Raw genomic sequence first — 21574 nt, forward strand, 5'->3', positions numbered from 1 at the left:
AGGATTGAGTAAGTGCAATTTCTGAATCAGTTAATGCTTATACTTTGAAACTCGAGAGAATAGACTTCCTCTTTACCTCATGGGATAATGACATTCTGAGTAAATGGAAGCTTTTAAGGCTTCCCTTTAAAGATAGCCTTATGTTTAATGCAGGAAATAAAATAAATAGAAAGGAGGTGAGATGGATACCTCCTCCTATGAATGCCATTAAGCTAAATTTTGATAAAGCAGCAAAGGGTAATCCAGGGGTGTCAGGAATTGGTTGTGTGCTTAGAAATAATGAGGGTCATGTCCTCATGGTGGGGTATGCTAGGATCCTAGATGGTTCTAATAATGTTGCTGAGGCTAGGTCTCTTCTATTTGGAGTCAAATTGGCTGTATCCCAAGGGGTCAGTAATTTGATTATTGAGGGGGATTCGATGAATATCATTACAACTTCAAAAAAATTTGAGGCTCCTAGTTGGAACATAGATTATAATATATATTATTAAGGAGGTTAAAGAAGTTGTCTCTCACATTGATAGCTTCCATATCTTACATTGCTTTCGGGAAGCTAATCAGTTGGCAGACTTACTTGCAAATAGGGGATGTCTTTTGATTGAAGGGGAAAGATTTATTTCCCATATGGAGGTTTCTGAGGATTCCGTACTTTTTGAGTGTGTAATTGTTGACTCAAATGCTTTCCATCATCCAGCGTTTGACATCTAACATGTGTGTGTTTTCTGTGCAGAAGATTTTTTTCATGTGTGATGATCTAATGATTGAGTTCATCTCAATCCAAACTTGGAAATTCTGGTTTTGTTTATTATAGCGGTGTGTGTTTTCTGATGTAATATGTTTTAGTATATTCACCGCTATTCCTCACATTTCCCGCTGAGTTGGAGTCGTTCGCTGGGGGTTAAAGTCCACATTTTGCATGATGTGCATGTGGTGCATGTGGTGTTTTGTACAGGTGGATCTCCTTTTGGTTTCAGCACACTCTATTATGATTAGCAATGATGACTTTCGTGCAGGATTTGTAAGCTGGGATGCGATGGACTAATTTTGAATTCAGAGCATTTGGCTCGTGGTGTTGCAAAGTGAAGGGCATTTCGATGAATTTGATATCTTTTTGCTCCTCTCACATGTGCCAGCGGTATTTTAAGTTGGATTTCAATGGTCATGGAAATATACATCACTTTGAGTTGCAGTCGGTTTTGCCATCTCTTTGAGTCGAGATCTTACTTGGTCTTCTAACTTTACAAAGTTTCTTGTGGGCTTGGAGGGTGATATATTCCCTCAAGTTTCTATACTAAATCTTATGTAAATTTTCTTTATATATTATATATAGAATGGGCTTAGGCCCTTTGCCAATAAAAAATAAAAAATAAAAAAGTGCTAAGAGTTTTCGTTAGGGTAACAAACATGATAGCGTTTTTAAGTCCTTAAAATAAAAAAATCATGCTTGCATTTATGCTTGCTCTTTTCTTAATTTGCAGAAGCCATATATATATATGCAAGTGCCTTTTCTATGGGGACAGTTTTGTTGTCAGGACATAAGCCAGTTTGATATCATTTAGAGGTATTTTTCTTATGTAGTAAGAGAGTATTGTGTGTCTAATGAGTAAGTGTATGTATTAGTTTAAGTAATCAAGAAATGGATGCATTATTTGTTAGACAAAAAAAACTGTTGCAAATATTGACCACATATCTCGCCAATATTTGCAAGCACAAAATAGATTGCAGAAAGCAAGGCACTGTAAGTGAATGGATTTTCTTAAACCAATTTATTTGAAGACCCAGTACAGTAAAAGAAGCATGGATGTAGCAGTGGATATGTTATCTAGATCACCAGTCACAAAGCAGCCTTTCATAAAAGAGTCTTATCAAGATGTAGATGCAGATTTTAGGGAAATATTCAGGCAATTGAAGGCCGAGAATATTTATATTAAGGACTGTTACCTCACGAATGGGCTGCTCTGAAAGTTGGACAAGCTATGTGTGGCAAGAAAACAAAAAAAATATTAACAAGGGAAGCACACACTTCCAAAGTCCCAGGACATTTAGATGTTGGCATGACTAAGGCCAATTTACAAAGGTATCTATATTGGCCCAATATGAAACAAAAAAAATATTAACAAGGGAAGCACACACTTCCAAAGTCCCAGGCCATTTAGATGTTGGCATGACTAAGGCCAATTTACAAAGGTATCTATATTGGCCCAATATGTAGCAAGAAATATTTAAATTCATTAAAGGATGTAAACGAGGCTGTAAAAGTAAGCCTAAGATTAGGAAAAAGGTTGTATGCACTTCAAGGGCATGGAAAAGCATTTATGTGGATTTTGTGGTAAGTTTACCGAAATCTAGGCATGGGCATATCTCTATAATGCATATTTTGATTCCATATATGAAACCAATAATAGGAAATGAAGCAAATGAATTATTCTTTTCTAATGTTTGCCTTTTTAGGCAATGAAACCAATAATAGGAAATGAAGCAAAGTAATTATTCTTTTCTAATGTTTTCCTTTTTGGTTGCCTAAGAGTCTTAGACCATTGTTTCAAATAAGAGTTTTGGAAATGTTTTGGGTTCAATGAATATAAAGCCAATTGGAAAATGGAGGTTGTCAATAGGACTTTATTGCAGCTGATAATATTATATAATAGCAGATGTGTAGAGACTTTGGATGAGCCTTTGGCATATAACTAGCATTCATATAATAGGGTTGTATATACATCCACTAATAAGTGACCATTTGATGCATGATTGGGTTATTCTCCCACTAATCCACATAATGTTTTGATGGAACTTATATTCTCTTTTTTGGGGGGATGGGGATGATAGGCGACATTTGAACATGTTTTGGGGATGATAGTTCAGAGGGTCATTTGTTGGGGGTAGCGTGTGTGTGTGTATGTATGTATGTATGTGCGATTTTTTAAAAGTATATAAAGAAATTCAAATTTTAAGAAGTTAATTATACATGACATCAAATTTTAAGTTTAGGCTATACAAAATGCATCAAATTGAATATTAAAAGTACATCTAAGTACCTATAAGTAGTTCGACTGCTTTAACCTATAATACCTACAAACCCTATACATGCATATAAGTGGGATGTACTTGTATTCCTATTAGGGCAATGTTAGATGTTTCTACAACTAGGATGTCCAAAAAATAATCCCAAATAGAGCTCATGTAACCCTCAACTAGTTGGACCAACCAAATGATGAATTGTAATAAATGCCCAACAAAAGATATTTATGACTGAAGTTGATTTTTTGTATTATCAAATCTATGTGGTTTTCTTTTGATTCAACTACAAAGTGTCTAAATATATTTGTCTTTTTATCATGTGGATGTTAAGTCAGTCTTTAGCAACTACAAAGTATTGTATATTGTTGTATATAGTAGCTTCTCTTGTTGATAATCCAAGTATAGTAGAAATAACTAGATCTTTTTGCTTACAAATTATTTAACCAATGATATAGAGTGGAAATGAAAATAAGAATGCAATAATAAAACATGTAGACCACAGAAACACTAATATATGTGGAGAGAACCCCATTGGATAAAAAAACCCATCACTAAAGAGGATACAAGCTTGTATTAATTTGAAATGTAGAGTACAACTTCCCCTTTCAATCCGAAAACATTTTGACAACACTACAACACAACCTAGAAAAATTACAAACCACTATCTCAAAGCCTCAATATATAGATATATACAATCTAGAAAATCTAGAAAATTTTAAAAATCATAAGTAGTTTCCAATGCAATGGAATAAAACCATGAGCCATAGTCAACATATAGAAGAGATATCACGACTCATATGTTTGGGAGTTGAGAGTATCTTTCTAGAAGCTTCAAAACCTTTTTCATGAACTTGGTTGTCCAAATTCACTAGTGGACAAAAACAACCCATTAGAAGACAAAATAGCAGAAAAAATAAAAATAAAAATTCTCACATCATTATTCATGCTTTCTTTCACCTCTTATAATGCTATCAATGCTTCTTACACATCTTACAACATTATAAATTGTCATAGTTTCCTTTCCATTTCATGTGAAGTGTCCAATGATGTATTACAATGCTTCTTCCTAGATTGTGCTCCTTACACATATTCCAAGTCAGCTAAAGAATAATAATTGTGTATAAATATCCCTAACCTCATGTGGACATCCAAGTATGCCTTCTCTGTGATTCTTAAAGATATATACATATACAACTAACTATTAAATAAAGAAATTATAATGATCTTAAAGGGTTGCAAGACAAATATCAAATTGGTTATAACATTCTCTTACTTAATATTTACATTCAATGGCATAATAGAGAATATTGAAAAAATAAAGTGCTAAGACAAACAAGGCCCATAGCTCCCTACATTAATAGAATTTATGCATGCTTGTTGTCTGAATAAGTGAATCTGCAACATTCTTCAAAGTTTCAACCTTCTACATTGTGACTTTTTGACCTCGAACCGTTTTGCAAACAAAATGATATTAAAGATCAAAACATTTTGTACAAGCATGATACATCAGGTTTTTAGTAAAACAATTTGCACTTAAATTGTCATATCTTATACTCACCTTTTTGCAAACAAAATCAATACCTGAACATACTCTCTATAATCACTGATGAGCCTTAGTTTTATGCCTTTATTTGCACACATTTTGCTATACTTAGGACTTCTGTATATTTGCTAATGGGACTTTATATTATGATTTATCTGACTTTATAGACCTATTTTGATGATCATGTTACCTATAGTTTGAAACCTTTATTTTGACAAAATCACGAACCTTATGAATGCAAATATAAGTATTTACTGTTTTTATATGATTGATAAATGTGTTGCATTAAGTTATCATGAAATGTGGATAGGAATGCTTGTTCTAATAGTGGTGATGCAGTTGCATGGAAGACTCTTTGTGATGAAACAAGGCTTCATTTGTAGCAGCATGGCAACATGGACATGATTGGACAACAAGGCATGGAAAATGTCAAAGGTTGATACAACTCGAAACTAGTTGTTTCAGTTCATTAAGGAATCTTCAGAAGCAGTTATGATTCATTAATAGTTCTGTTAATTGTCATGTTGGACGTTAGAGCATATCTAGGAAAGATTTACAGATGTTCAAGGACGAAATAGAGTCCTAATTGTCTTAGTTCTCCTAGATTTCATATTATAAATAAGAGCCTCCACCTAGATATTAGGAAGTGGAGCTGCTCTTGTGGAAATGGTTGTAGGGATGAATGTTATAAATCCCTTCCGTGTTTCCTAGTTAGTTAGTTGTTGTTCTTGATAAAATCATGTTTTGTTGTTAAATTGATTTTGAATAGAGAAGCTAATTTACTTGCTGGAATAGTTAAGTCTTTGATGTTTAACATGTTGATACAAGCTCAATAGTTAGTTTCTGTTGTAACTTTTACTCCAGAAGACTCACCCAAGGGGGCCCACTTGGTGAGGATTCTGTTTGGTTAGCTTTCATGCACTTTATTTTTCCAGTTGTCTAATTCTGCTATGTTTAAGTTGCTCGATGATTGCTTATGCAACCACAAATTGTTACTATGTGCTTGTTCTTGGAGCCACAACAAAATAAAATATTAATTTATATATAAGTTAGAGGAATTTACATTTCGATAAATAGAATTTAGCAAAGTCTTTCCGAGTTATAATTTTGGAGTGAGTTCCTTTCCTATGGAGATTTATTTAGCATTTCCATTTTCTTAGAATATGATAGATTTGTTCTTTGACACTCTTGGTGCATATATTTTGCTATCCCATTTCAAGTTGTACGACCTCAGATTGATAAGATAAATGAGTTAGGGTAGTGGGGTTGGGATCGCTGCTCAATTAGGAATTCATGTCCCTAAAGATGATTAATATGTTGTATTGACATCCATTACTTTGAACCAACAATCACATTGCTTATTTACAAGCATGTGTTGTAGCCATATACTCTACATCTATATACGAAAGAGAAACTACAAAATGCCTTATTCATCCAACTAATTGCTTTATCAAATAGGCTCATCATAGTCCCTTGTGTACCTCACACTGCTCACATCATATATCAGGTACCCAATCAAAATCAACAAAGCCCCATAAATCAAGTACTTTTCTCAGATCATTAGTCCCATGCTAGCACATAAAATAATCTAAATTTCCTTACAAACATATAAATACTCTCTTAAAGTAGGTCTAATGTTTTCTACCAAGGTGAGACATAAACTTAATTAAAAATCTCATTAATTGAGCAATATTTTGTCTTGTACAAATCATTTCATTCATAAAGCTTCCAACTCCATTGAAGTAAGTAACATTATAAATATATTCAAAATCATCATCCAATTGAGGATATTGTTCCAAAGAAAATGTGCTACTACAAGTGAAAGAATACTTGCTAATATACAATCCTATATTGCAAAAGAGTGACAAACACTTCCTTTGATTTAATCAAATTTTTGTGTTAACCTAATCCCTATAGATTCTAAAGGATTACAAGGAATATATCACATTCGTTCTAACATTCTCTTATTTAATATTTACATTTTAATGGCATGATAGAGAATATTAGAAAAAAAGTGCTAAGAGAGAAAAGGCCCATAACCTCCCTACACTAATAGAATTTCTCCAAGCTTGCTAACTTAATAAGTGAATCTACAACATTCTCCAAAGTGTCAACCTTTCTAATTGTGACCTTTCGAATCTAAACCATTTTGCAAAACAAAATTGATATTAAACATCAATATATTTTTTACAAGCATGATACATCAATTTTTAGTCAAATAAATTAACTCAAATTGTCACATTCTATACTCACCTTTCGTGCAAAAAAATAATACTTGTACTAGTCTATTAGATTAAATTCTCTTTACAAGCATGTGTTGTAGCAATATACTCTACTTTTGTATTCAAAAGATAAACTATACACTACCTCTTACTTATCCAATCAATTTGTCTATCAAATAGGCTCAACCCAATCACTTGTAAGCCTCCTTCTTTGTAGATCTTGTACCCATCAAAATTAAAAAGCCCCATAATTCAATCACCTTAATCACATCATTAGTCCCATGAGAGAAAATAAAATAATCTAAAGTTTCTTGAAAATATCTAAATACTCTCTTAATATAGGTCCAATATTTTCTACCTAGGTTAGACATAAAATTGATTAAAAAATATTACTAATTGGGCTTTATTGTGTTGTACAAATCATTGTATACACAAGGTTTCTAACTGCATCAAAGTAAGGAACATTATAAATATATTCATAATTATTATCCAATTTCGGACATTGTTCCAAAGAAAAGCTCATGCTACTAGTAAAATAATACTCACTAACACAAAATCCTATAGAACAAAATAGTGTCAAAATACATCTTTTGATTTCACCAAAAAAATTTGTTAACGTAATCCCTATACATTTCCATATCCAAAATGTATTCTAAAGCTCCCAAATCTTTCATATCAAAACCTATCAAATAACTAATTTTTAAGCTCCCTAATCATCCCCTTGTCATTTCTAACTAACATATCATTTGTATACAAGACAATGATTAGTAAATTATATTTTCAATTAATTTAAAATAAGTACAAGCAACTTCACTATGAAAAAACTAAGCTCTAGTGCAAAAGCATCAAATTTTTGGTATTACATGCATGGAGACAATTTCAACCCAAACAAGGGCCATTTTATTCTACAAACCAAATGCACCTTTCCCTTTACTATAAAATTGGCAAGCTATTTTATGTAAATCTATTTTTTTAATATCCCATGCAAAAATACATTTTTTTCGTCCTTTTGATCTTCCTCCAAGTCATAAGCAATGAAAATAGATAAAATAAATCTAATAGAAGATAAATTAGCAACAAGAGAGACTTTCGTCAGAGTCCACTTCCTCAACTTGAGAGTAACCTTTAGACGCTAGCCTAGCCTTTCACTATTCCAAATTATCATTTATTCCCATTATTTTTTAAATACTTATTTTCAACAAATGGGTTTCCTCCCCTCGATTATCTCTACTAGATCCCAAGTATTGCATTTGTCCAAGGCTTTCATTTCATAATACTTTCCTACAACAAAGGCTCATGCTCCTTTGAAGATAGGGCTTCCCTCATGAACCTAGGTTCATTGTCAATAGAAAGTAAAGCAAAGACAACGAAAATTTGGTGAACAATATCTTTGTATTGGTTTCCATTTCCTTGTGAACCTCAAAGATGTAAAAAGAGTCTCCTTTTGTTCCTTCTAGTAACTCTCATTTAAACCTTCTTGATCCTTTACATCCTCAAGTCCATCTTGCTTTCATCAACACATGCATTTTCTTGATCTTTAAAGTAAGCATAAAAAAGAATTGTCTTATTTAGTTTTTCTTTTAGCTATTCAAATTTTGTGAATAATTTTATCTCCTTGAAAATTTTATCATTAATGTTGGTGTAAATTATGTCTCATAATTACACTTTACTTAAGTTGACTTCGAGTAATGCATTTAATTGTAGTTTGCATATGAGACACTTAGGGAAGTGTGCACATAGGGAAGTTTCTTGTAGGAGAAATTCCACCTTTTGTGGTCTTATCTTGTTGTTACATTCCACCTTGGTTGGGTGACCTCTTGTGGAATACTTTATTATTTCTCCCACCTACCCTCACCTACCCTTGTTTCTCATTGAGCCACATGTCATGATTGTGTGCTCACATATCCATATCAGTCTTGCCTTTATAAGTAGGCTCATCTTCAATGTATGTAATTTTCGCATCTTGATTAGAATACAGTTTATTCTTATCAATATTTTGTCTCTCTTGTTGTGTTATTCATTGAGCTCTTGATCTTGGTTATTTTTGACAAATTCTTACATGGTATCAAAGCCATTGTGGCTTCATTGAGTAATATTTTTGGAGACATTTTGGAGAATTTTGTTTTCAGATCTGAGGAGATACAAAAATTGGGGGCATCCTACAACGATTTCAACCTCACCATTGAGTTCAGAGGCCATTTTCATGAATTTTGAGTATAAATTTCCCTATATATGATGAAAATCAAATTAGGGACTGGGGAGGAAAAATTTACCCTATTTGGGTAGTATGGTATGGATTTTGTAAAAAAGAAAATTCTACGAATTATTTAAAAAATAATTTTTTTAATTCGCAATTTTTTATTTTTAAAATTGTAAAAGTTAAAAAAAAGGTTTATTTTTTCCTCATTCGTAGTCTTCTTTTTTTCTAGGTGTCATACTTTAGTTCTGAAAACCTACAGCTTTGGTCGGTCTACCTTGCTCAGACTCTCACCATCCCGTCAGTACTAGGTTCCCAACACTTGCTCTGTCTATTGACCCATACTTTTCTGACATCTTTTTTCTTGGCTGCCCACTTTTCTAGTCTGCATGCTCCACCGCCTGCGCCACCCCGAGCTCACCTCAATTCTGCTTGGATGGGCATTCAATGCTTTGCATCCACACAACTATCCCGCCTGCCACATCGGTCTTTGACCACACACAACCTCCAATGACTTCCTTTCCGCTATGACACGTGGCACTCACCCATTGCACGCTCTATGATCTGTAATAGACACCAACGTCGCCACGTGATAGGATGACACTCACTCCCACCTGCACACCATGGGACACTTTATGGCCACGTATTCGCTGAATGTAACAACAAATCCTCCACGTAGTCATTTCTTATTGGTCCATGTCGATATCCATACCTGCCCAATCAACCTATCACGTAGGCATAAGGACCACACACCTTAACAGTGCCATGCAAGCGAATAGATTTTCCATGTAGTCTACTGCATCATTGTACGACATGACAATCAACAGGCCATGTCAGCAGTTGTACACCACATTAGTATATTCGTACAAAATGTGTTTGCACGTCATCTTGCACATTCAACATCGATACAATTTTGTATTGCCACGTGTTAGACTCAGATTTGTTCGTACATCGCCACGTCATCTTCCATACGGTATGGACAACCATGCAACATGGTTATTTTTGGCCATGATGTCTAGACAAGCGTCAAAATGATGAGGCTAGCACCATGTCAACACTTTTTTGAAAACGATGAGCTTTTTTATTTTGTAGTCCAACTTCAGAGGTTCATAACTTGGTCATTTTGAGGCCTTTTTAGTGCAAATTTTTTTATTTGGGCTGATTTTTCGTGCTCTTCATAGTAGTGTAGTTTTTTTTATGATTTTGGTGGAGATATTTTTCAAATTTTTTAGTTTTTCACAACTGTACCTATCCAATCCTCGATTCTGCAACTTCTCGGGTTCCATTCAAGCTCATACGACCTCCTTTCCAAGTGTCTTTTTTTTTAAGTGTATAATTTTTCATCTACTTTCATGTGGTTCTATCATATTTTCACCATTTTGATTAGAAATTGTACTTTCAATAATTGGTCTTTTTTGGCCTATTTGGTACTTGTAATTTGTTTAGATCTTGGTTTAGATCTCTTGCATTATTGGTTTGAGTCTTGTATAACCTATTTGAGGCAGTTGTAATTATGAAATTAGAAGCCCACTTTGCCCTTGTTTGCAAGTGGCCCATTGTACACACACTACATATAAAGTGTCAAATCATCATTTTGGGAGGGTTTTTTTTTGTTTGAATGGATTTAGGGGGTTGTCTTGTTTGATTGTACCTCTCTCTATCTTGTGCTCTTTCATTTTGTTGTCATGGATTCTCCTAAATTTTTACTTTTAACTCGACATAATTATGCTTCTTGGAAAATAAAAGCATAGAGTAAGCCAATGGAAAAAGGACTCATTCACTACATAAATGGAATAATTATAGCACCTACAAATCCTAAAGCAGATCTTGATGCTCAATTGGAATGACTCACTAAAAATTCTATGGCTCTTGGAACTTTGAGAAAGTATGTATTACATGACCTGATTTTTTAGATTGAGAAATGTACTACAATTAAGGATGCTTGGGAGTTCTATGAGAAATTGTATGGCCAAGTTGACAAGATTAGGGGCTACAAGCTTGACAATGAACTCACATTGTTGTCCATCCCAAGGATTTTGATACAATCCAAGATTATGTCATGAAAACAAATGAGCTAAGAGAAAAGGTTAAGGATTGTGGCATTGACAAGGATGCTCAATTGGTTTACAATTTGTTGGACAAGCTTCCATCAGAGTTTGCAGCCTTTGTCTCTAGCTTTCACATGCATCGGTTGACTCAAGGTGTCTCATACATCCACCATCATTTGATGCATTCACGAAGATGTTGATACATGAGCAATCAAAGTTGAACAAGATGGGGATTCTCAAGTCTTCAAAGTCACAAGCTTTGGTGGATAATAAAAGGAATCAAAGCAATTAAGGAAAAGAAAAGAACCAAAACCAGTCTAAGTCAAAGCCACAACAAGATAGAGTGCAATCATCCTCTCCACAACAAGGTGATTCTACATCCTCACCTAAGGGGAAATCATATAAGGATAGGCTTTTTTGTGCATATTGCAAGAACTCGGGACATGATGAACACCATTGCTACAAGAAAGATATTGATGAATTGAAACATCTTCTTGAAAAGAATATAATCTGTTTGCCTTCTAGAGTGTCTATTTCAACTTCTTCTTCCAAAAAAAAAAGAATTTGATAAAGGAAAGGATCACACTTTTGGGACAAGTAAAGGACAATCTCTTTGTGCTACTACAAGTTATGAATTAGGGAAATGGCTTCTTGATTCAAGAGCTTCTCATCATATGGTATCTTTGCAATCTATGTTTTCTTCATTTGAGCCTTGCATCATGCCACTGATTTTGATGGGCAATCATACACATATGAATATGATTGGGAAACTATCTATTTCCATTGGGGATTCAATGATGTGTTGTGTGTACCTCATTTGACAAAAAATCTTCTTTCCAACTATCAGATCACTCATGGGGCAACAAGGAAAATTGTGGAGTTCACACCTGATTCGGTTTTCATCAAAGACTTTGAGAGTAGAGCTATCATTGCAACTAGGGTGGTGAATCATGCATCTCGGTTGTACTCCTTTGCAGATTTTGGTCCTATTGATTCTTCACGTGATGGTCACACTTGTGTGGATTTAGATATCAAGGAGAAATTTGGGTTACTTGAACTTGGGTGTTCTCACATGTGACCCAGTTCTTGAGACTAGCATTTCATCTCCTCCCACTGATATCAAATCTACTATTGCACTTGATGATGCAAATATTGCAATAGTTTTGCCTTCATATGATTCAATGCAATAGGATATACCTTGTCTTCTAGCTATAGTTCCTTGGGATGACTACTTGATAGTCATTGCAGGTTTGTCTGTGTAGTCCTACATTGCAAATTTCAGAGACATCATTGATGATAATCAACTTCTCTTTGATGGAGATGATCCTTCTTCAATTGTTGCTAGGGAACATTCCAACCCTCTTGTTTATTCTCTACATGATCATTCTCTTTAAGTTGACATGATTGTGGATACTTATGTACAAAATTTGGAGGAGGTCTCTTTATCCTTAGAGGAGACCTAAGTCTTTGGATCATGTTCTACATTCATCTCCATTGGATCTTGGATTGCCTCTTTTAGAAGTGTGGCCTAGTACAACTGATTTGGAGGGGGCAACTTTCAGTATTAACATAGGGACACTTGAGAAAGTTTCAGAGATTTCATACATGATTTTGTTTTCTACATCTTCCCTTGATGATTGGGGAGACTTCATGGATACACCTTGGTTTTATTTCTTCTCAAGGGGAGGAACATTGTTCAACGATTGTGGAGTAGCTTCTTCATTCGGTTTCGAGCTTCTATCATTGGTGCAAATTCTACATTGAGGAAGGGGGGGCGGGGGGGATACTTGGTCTCTCTTCTTCTCTCTTATGGGGTGGAATTTTTCTTCACATGGGGTTTTGTCCTTCTTTGAGAGTTCTTTTGTACATTTTCATCTCTCTTTTGGGCATGTGGTTTTCTCCCTTCCTACACTTGTGAGAGATTGCATTCCTTGCATTTGCATTTGTAAATGGGTACCTAACACGACCTAGTAGCTGAGACCCATCTTGCATAGTTAGCTTGATTCTACATTCCCCTAAGTTGCACTTAAGGGGGGGTGTTGGTATAAATTATGTCTCATAATTACACTTTACTTAAGTTGACTTAGGGTAATGCATTTCATTGTAGTTTGCATATGAGACACTCAGGGAAGTGTGCACATAGGGAAGTTACTTGTAGGAGAAATTCCACATTTTGTGGTCTTAGCTTGTTGTTACATTCCACCTTCAGTGGGTGATTCACCTCTTGTGGAATAATTTATCATTTCTCCCACCTACCCTCACCTACCCTTGTTTCTCATTGATCCACATGTCATGATTGTATGCTCACATATCCATATTGGCCTTTCCTTTATAAGCAGACTCATCTTCATTGTAGGCAATTTTTTATGATCTAGTTGATGGTATTTTGCATCTTGATTAAAATATAGTTTATTCTTATCAATATTTTGTCTCTCTTGTTGTGCTATTCATTGAGCTCTTGATCTTGGTTATTTTTAACAGATTCTTATATAATTAAAATAAACCATTTTTAATATTAGTACATCCCAATCTCATAACATTTGATATTCTTGCCATAAATCATGAAAAAACATGTGTTAGCATTAAAATCTAGTTTAGATTATTTAGATCATGCACGTGAACATAAGTCTCACAATCAAAGAATCTAAAATGAGAAATAGGTGGTGTTTTCCAAATCCATACCATGTAAAGTGTTTTATCAACTAGATAAAAAGTGGGAGATTTATTTACTAAATATCAAGTAGTATTTATCATCTCAACCTAGAAACATCAATCTAACTTAGCACCTCTTCACATACTTCTAGCTTTATCCATCAAATTCTTGTTCATTTATTCTATCTCTATTTTTTTTGGAATGTGTGGAGTAATCTTCAACATAACAACACCTACATGCTTTTTGCAAATTCTCTAGAGTAGTACTCACACCATTATCTAACCTCAAGAACTTTATTTTCTTATCCATTTGTTTCTCTATGAGTGCTTTAAATTATTTAAACTTATAGAACACAATAGATTTGTGTTGGAAAAAATAAATCTAAGTGCACCTTGAGAAATCATGGATAAATGTAACATATAGCAACATTTTTCAATGGAAACAATATCCACAAGACCAAACACATCACTATGAATCACTTCAAAAATTTCCTTTTCTTTATAAGTACTATATTTGAATGTTATTATTTGTTGTTTACCAAACACACAATGCTCATTAAGTCAAAATTAGTACTAGACCCAGATAAACCATCCATAATGTTTTTATTTATCAAGTTTCTATGGTGCCAAAGTTTACAAGAATTAGATTTCTCAATTACATTGATATCTAGATCTCCACAGTTGATGCTTCCAAATTGAACTATGTTCCACAACATGTGCTTCTAGCCAATACCCAGTTTCCTTTAGCCTACTTGCAAACACTCTTCCCAAAAGTAGCATGGACACCCAAATCATTCATTTTGGAAACAAAAATCAAATTTCTTGTAATCCTTGAAATGTGTAATACATTAGTGATATTTTTCACTTACCCATCACAAGTATCAATTTCATTGCTCCCAACCAATTATTTGTGTCATTGTCACCCAATAACACCTCCCCATTGTTACATTATTTATAAGTAGAGAACCACTCCTTATGAGGATTCATGTGTTAATAATAATCTAGATTAATTAACTAAGAATCGTCACTCTAAATGTTAGCTAAAATAAGATATGTATCACTAACTTCATCATTAGAGGATTTCTTAGTAGAAGAATTGTCAATTTTTTTTCTTATTCTTGTATTCCTTCTTAAGGTGGTTTTATTGTCCACAGTTCTAATTTGTATGAACCTATTCTTACTAGGAATTTAGGGTCTATCCTTAGATTTAAATATATCTTTTGACTTATCATTTACCTCCTTTTTCTTATCACCACTTTTTTACTTAGATCTTCACCACATGCAATGCCTCCTTAGAACTGTCCTCCATAGAATTTCTCCTCATCTCCTCACTAAGAAAAGTTGCAACAAGGGCATCGATCTTAGGATCAACAATAGAACTACTAAATAGTACTATTATATTTTCCAAAAACTTAGACAATGAATGATAATGCAATACAAGTGGGGGGGGGGGGGGGGTGTTGGGGGTTCAAATAGAAATCTTGTAAACACCTCAATACTAAGATGGTATATTTCACGACAATGGGCTCAAAGACCCAATCATGCCTCTTCCTCTATAAACTAGTCCTTTTGTCTACTAGTACTACTAGTCACAAGTGACATAGCTGCTCTCAACCAATTCCAATTTGCAACCCAATTAGGGTATCAGGTACACATCATGACCTTCTAAAACATGTCTCAAAATCTCCTTGGTTACCTTGAACCAACACCTTCAAACTAGGACCCTTATGATGTCCTACAAGACCAACTAGATCACCTTCACAAAGGAACTCTCAACCAAGTTTCTTCTCCAACCCAATACTCTGCTCCAACATTATCTACATGAAAAAATGGTTTAATTTAATCATCTCCAAGATTTAGAACCATCAATTTTTCATCAAACTATGAAACCCTCACTACTAGCTTGTCAACAAGGCTAAAACAAATAGAGTAACCAACTTAGGGCATCAAATTTATGTTCCACTCTGAAACCAATTGGAAAATTGAAAGGACTTGGAAAAATACCATTTCACCAAGATTTAGAATATTCCCACGGTGGAATGGGGATTTATCACCAATTTTGTGTCAAAACCCTTGTTTACTGGAATTTTAGACCCACTTTTAGTATTTTGCTCATATCTCCCTTAATATTTGATGAAATAACCTCAAACCAACACCAAAAGAAATCTAACTCAATCCTCCATCCAACCATATAATATTTAGTTCATTTGGAGGCCATACTTGCATGTAATTCGCTGCAACATGACTATTACAAAGAAATTTGGAAAGTTGCAGTCAATAAAACCACCATAACTCCCATAATACATCATAAAAATTGATGAAGTTGGATTCAAATGAAAGGTGATAAAGTGTATTCACTTTCCCCATTGTTCAAAGTCATTATTGCACCCATTTAGTGCTCTATAAATATTATTCTTTTGATTGTTACAGTCATAGAATTATATACATAGTGTTCTTTTATTACCTCTTCATCAAAATCCAACTTACAATTCTTGAAATCTAACCATTGGTCAATGGAATACAAGTATATATAATATTTTATAACTTCTAAAACATCTATAACTACCTTTTGAACTACATGACCCTTCAACTTCCTAAATTGAAACTTTTTGACAACTTTTTACATAAATGACAACTTTTGCATTTTTCATCTATTCAACTTCTAACTCCTTTCCAACAACCTAGAATGACTCATAAACCTTAGAAATGAACTCCTATGACATAATATCTTTCTAGACCCCCATATTTACTTTATCCATCTAACAAGACCTAATGGTAATATCATGCCTTCTTTGATACAATATTGACAATCAATACAATATTCCTTCATTTCACAAATGAGGACTTTTAGATGACTTCCAATGGCTTCATAGAGCCTCAAAGCATATAAGAACATGACTTGAACATTGACCATAATCAAAAGATCCTGATTGTTTGTGAAGGCTAGGTGCTCCAACACCAAATGGGGTAACAAGTCACATTTATTCTCATGTTCAATCTTTATATCAATAGCGTCTGATTGACTCAATATTAAATCACAAGAATGCAAGTGTTCTAAAATCAAATCTCCTTCAATTTTTAATGATTATAGTCTCCTTTTACATTACAACTTGTACACAATCTCCTTATATTTTTATAGACTTCTATCCTCTTTCACAAGAAGAATGTGGTATACTCACTAGAAACATTCAATAAAATAAAATTAGAAAGACACAACTTTATTGTATCTTGGCCTTATTAATCTATTTTTACCTAGTCTTATCTAATATACCTAGGGTTTTCTCTTATTTACCACTACTTTCTATTGATCCCTTTCTTCTAAAAGATCCCACATCTTCAACTTCTAAAATTCATAGCTTGTACCATTAAGCTTCTCAATCTTTATATGACATGAGTTGGCCATAATCTATATCCCTAGAATCTAAATTACAAAAAAAATAATTAAGAACCTCAAAACAAAAATTCCTACACTTCAAAAAAGGCTTTCCCCCATAATCCAAATAAAACTACGTCTAATAGCAAAGGTTGAAAATCCAAATGAAAATACATAAAAAAAAATAAATCATTAGATCTTGTTGGTTACAAATTCTGTAACCAATGATAGATCATGAATGGAAATGAAAATAAGCATGTAGCAATAAAACATGTAGACCACATTGAAAAAATATTTTCTAAGTTTAAAACTCCACTACTAAGGAGTGTTGTTCAACTTGTATTAATCTTAAATGTAGAGTATGACAACACAACTTCCCTCCTCAATCAAGTAACATTTCAACAACATAAATAGTCTTATCAAATAACATTTCAACAACATAAATAGTCTTATAAAACTTAATGACCCCTATCACAAGGCCTTAATATTTACACAAATGAAATCTAAAAATCAAACCTTAAGTCAAGTGGTCTACATTTAAAAAAAATCTCTTTAACATGTGTCAAAGAGTTATAAACATTTGTCTAGAAGCTTCAAGGCCTTTTTAATTAACTTGGTACTAGAGGGCAAACCAACATATACCCTAATCCAACAAAGACAATTAACGTCATAAACATCATATAGATGCTTTATTACACCTCTTACAATGATACAAGTTCTCATAGATCCCCTTCCACTAGGGGAAAGGACCCAGTAGTCGTGCACCCTAACTTCACGCTTCTCAAAATCCTACTTGGAAATTTCGAATCACTCCGATTTTTTTACAGCAGCTTACTTGGCAAGTCCCCTGCTTATAACTAAGGTTTCAGGGCCACATCATCAAATATGATGCCACATCAGCATGCTTTTTGCCAAGGTGTCCAAAACAGCCCCAAAAAAAAGTGAGACCAATAGGCGTGCATTAGAGACCCCAATAGTTGTGCAGCCGATGTGGCATCACCTGATTGGTTACTTTTTACAATATTAGTACATTTCTTAACAACTATTGGTACATTTCCTAACAACTGTTGGTACATTTCCTAACAAAAATTGATATTTTTTGTTTCAAACAATAGGTTTTATTTGTTCAATTTTTGGAACAAAAGGTATCAACAACCCTCACAACAATTGGAACATGCTCAACTACTGGGTCCTTTCCCCTACATGCCAACCATCCAATGACACTCCCCCCACATTATGCCCCTTGCACATGTTCCTAGTATACTAGAGGGTAATCATAGGTCATAAATATTCTCAACCTCACGTGGACAACCAAGTTGGCCCTCTCTATGATCCATGGAGATGTACGTATAAAGTGAATGTCACCGATTGTCCCAACATTTCTTAGGTACCACTAATCTTTGGATGCTCTACTATATAGCATTAAATTTTATACATTGATTTTTTTGGTTAGTCAATTGATTTTATTCTCTAGAGGTAGATGTGATTTTAACACTCTTTATACACAATACAATTTATACCTTTATAATGAGTCATACTTATAAACTAGTTTTCAAATTTATTTTTTTTAAGCAATGAATTTTTTTTTTTTTTGGTGTTGGAGATGCCTAGATCTCCAAGATGGTCAAGGTATATCTTAAGTATCTCTAATTGTTCTAATGGTGACTAACCATTCTAGCAACATTTAAAGTTCTTGAATGACATAGATTAAGAACATTCCAAAAATTCTTATGATGGCCAAGCGATGTCCCCTATCATTTTCAAAGTCCTAAAAATGGTTATACGGACAGAGAAGGGATTTTAAAGTGGGGAATGTGGCTCCATGTAACACATGATGTAATAGAAAACACAAAAGGGAGGGAGATTTAGAGATGACAAGAGAAACAAGGCTCTTTAAGAGGATTAGGAAAACATATATTATAGTGAAAGAACAATTGAAAGAATATCAATTTGAATATACTACTAAAACCACCAATTAAAGAAGGCAACTCTTTCAAAACTATCTAATTAAAGTAGTAAACAAAATGCTAGTAAAAAATCAATGCTTAACCTAAGAAACAATTTCAAACCTCTAAGTCAAAAACATAATCATCTACTTCACCTTGAGAATTAATATAGGCAAGTAACAATAGAATGATTTTGTCTCTTCAATTTTTAAACAACTAGGAGTCCCTTAGCACGTGAAAGGACACTATTTGAATATTATAAGACGATATACCAAGATGGCAATTGGAAACATGAATGTGTAGAAATGGATGTAATATCCTTTTTGGCTCCATTCCAACATTCTTGGAAAGTTTTAAATTTCTTAGAGAACACCAACTTTTTCAAAAAAGAATTTTGACAAGATAATGAGTTCAAGTAATTAAAAAATGTCCAATGGTACTTTCAAATATAATTTTGACATTTTGGAGATAAAATTTAATATTGTTCAAAAATATTTTGGCATGGTCAGAGTTTATATTTGGTTGATTTTAATATATTTCTTTAACTTAGGTGCATGCACGAGAAAAATAATAATTAGATGTTGAGTTGTTGAAAAAGTATAAATTAAAAGATGAATTATATTTTATTGTTTAAAAGGAGTAGACTTTTTTTTACAGGGAATGAAAGGACACAAATAATAATATTTTATCATTTCAAAAAAAGTGTTTATGAAAGGGACACGTCTATTCTGGCTCCAAAACGACAGTACGGATTAACTAACACGCGTGTTAGTCGCGTGTTTTACACCGTCGACTTTGCAATTAACGGTTGTGATTGACTAACCTGTCGCTAACACGCTGTACGAAAGGTCTGTTTTGGAGCCAGAATAGCTTCAGCCTTATGAAAGGGGGTTTTGAAAATTGATTCTGAATATCTTATCAAAGATTGAACTTGATTAATCCATTTGACCATTAATTACGTGGCTGAAAATCTGCCTAACTGATTGAGTGGATCCATATGGAGTTTACCTTGTGCTGGCCATTTGTATCATTTGATTGTATAATATTTAGCTATTAGATTTGTAGAGTTTTTTATTTTATTTTTTTGAATATCCCAATAACATTTCAAATGTACTTATGATTCTAAAATAGTGCGAAAAAAGATTTACCAAATAAAAGTTAGATGACAAAAGATGTTTTATTTTGATTCTTTTGAATTGAAAAGTTATAAATTATATATACGAAATATAAATTATTTTTGGATAGGATGCGGTAGCGTGCTGATCAAGGCGTGGAAATTAATTGGTCAGAAAGGCGACCGCCGACTTGGGTAGTTTGAAAAAGAACTTTTCGGAGAGTCTTTGTCTCATTAGGACTCTGAAACAGTCGCCGGCTTTCTGAAAATAAAGCAGTAGACTAGATTTAATGGCGTGGAATGCTACGGCAGCCTTCTAAAATTATATTTGAGCTGTGTTTTTAGAGCATTTGAGGAAGTTTAACATTAGTTGGACTCTATAAATATATATTCCACCTGTCTCTGCCATCTTGGAGGAGTTTGGATACATTAGGACTGCCCCAAAACCAATTTAACCATCCCTGCCTTCTCATTAATTGGACTAACGTTGATCTTAAAGATTTTCTATTTACTCAAGCTTACCAGACAGCATGTATAAACACAATTCAAAGGAAAGGATTAATAAGTTGTATATAGTTTGAACTTAACTGCAAACTGGACCAAAGGAATGCTCACTACCAAGTTATTAGAGATTAGAAGCAATCCTAATCAAATTTCAAACTTTTAATAAGATCTGATCAGCATCGATCCTCAAATCAAAACTGTATTGCCCATTAAGAGTAAACATTAATAAAAAACATGGAGTGAAGACCAACCTGAGCCATTTCATGATGGAATGGAATTTTCCGATCTGGGGGAGATTCATTTGCAGTGAAAACTCTGCCAAAAACATTTACTCTGGGAGCAGCTCCCCCAACATAAGGCAATTCCTCATACCCAAATGCTTCTACCACATGATTGAAGTCCACAGGTGAGTGGATTGGAAAGCCTCTAAGTAAGAGAGCCCCACTTGAATGGAGAAGAGAATCCAACCATGTTTTATGCCTTGCTATGGCTTCACCCACTTGAGCGGCTGAGGAGAAGGATTGAGATTTAGCAGGAAGCAGCACCTTTGGGAATTGAATTCCTTCTACTAACTTCTCTTCAGCTATTCGGCTCTCCTCAAGCTCTAATCTGCCTTCTGCTTGGCCTGCCATGTCCACTTCCGTTCAGCAAACAATCTCTTCCACATGCAAAAAACAGTGCACTTTCAGAAGACATTAAATATTTAGAGGACAATTCTCTATAGGACTATTCTAGTTACGTGTCAATTTTTAATTTGCTATAAAAAAGACGGCTAAATATTGTTTTTAGTGGAAAGTGCTTTAGGCCGGATGGTGAATGTACCTATTAGGTTTTAAAAGATGGTTAGATACAATGTATTTTGAACTGTTTTTATTAAAAAGTATTTTAAGTAGAAATATTAATGTATTTATTAGGTTTTATTATTTGGTAAGAAGTGAATCAATAAGAAAGTATAAT

General features: G+C 33.8%; 1 protein-coding gene across 1 annotated transcript in view; it reads right to left on the reverse strand.

The window, feature by feature from the left end:
- Nucleotides 1-21304, reverse strand: part of LOC131076992 (clavaminate synthase-like protein At3g21360) — a 76711-nt gene extending 55407 nt beyond the window's left edge. Inside the window, exon 1 of the mRNA XM_058014353.2 lies at nt 20869-21304. Coding sequence (XP_057870336.2) covers nt 20869-21249 — 381 coding nt within the window. The 5' untranslated portion in view covers nt 21250-21304. The remainder of the gene's footprint in view (nt 1-20868) is intronic.
- Between the last annotated feature and the right edge of the window lie 270 nt (nt 21305-21574).

The sequence above is a fragment of the Cryptomeria japonica genome, chromosome 6, assembly GCF_030272615.1.
Source record: "Cryptomeria japonica chromosome 6, Sugi_1.0, whole genome shotgun sequence".
NCBI classification, from domain to species: Eukaryota; Viridiplantae; Streptophyta; class Pinopsida; order Cupressales; family Cupressaceae; genus Cryptomeria; species Cryptomeria japonica.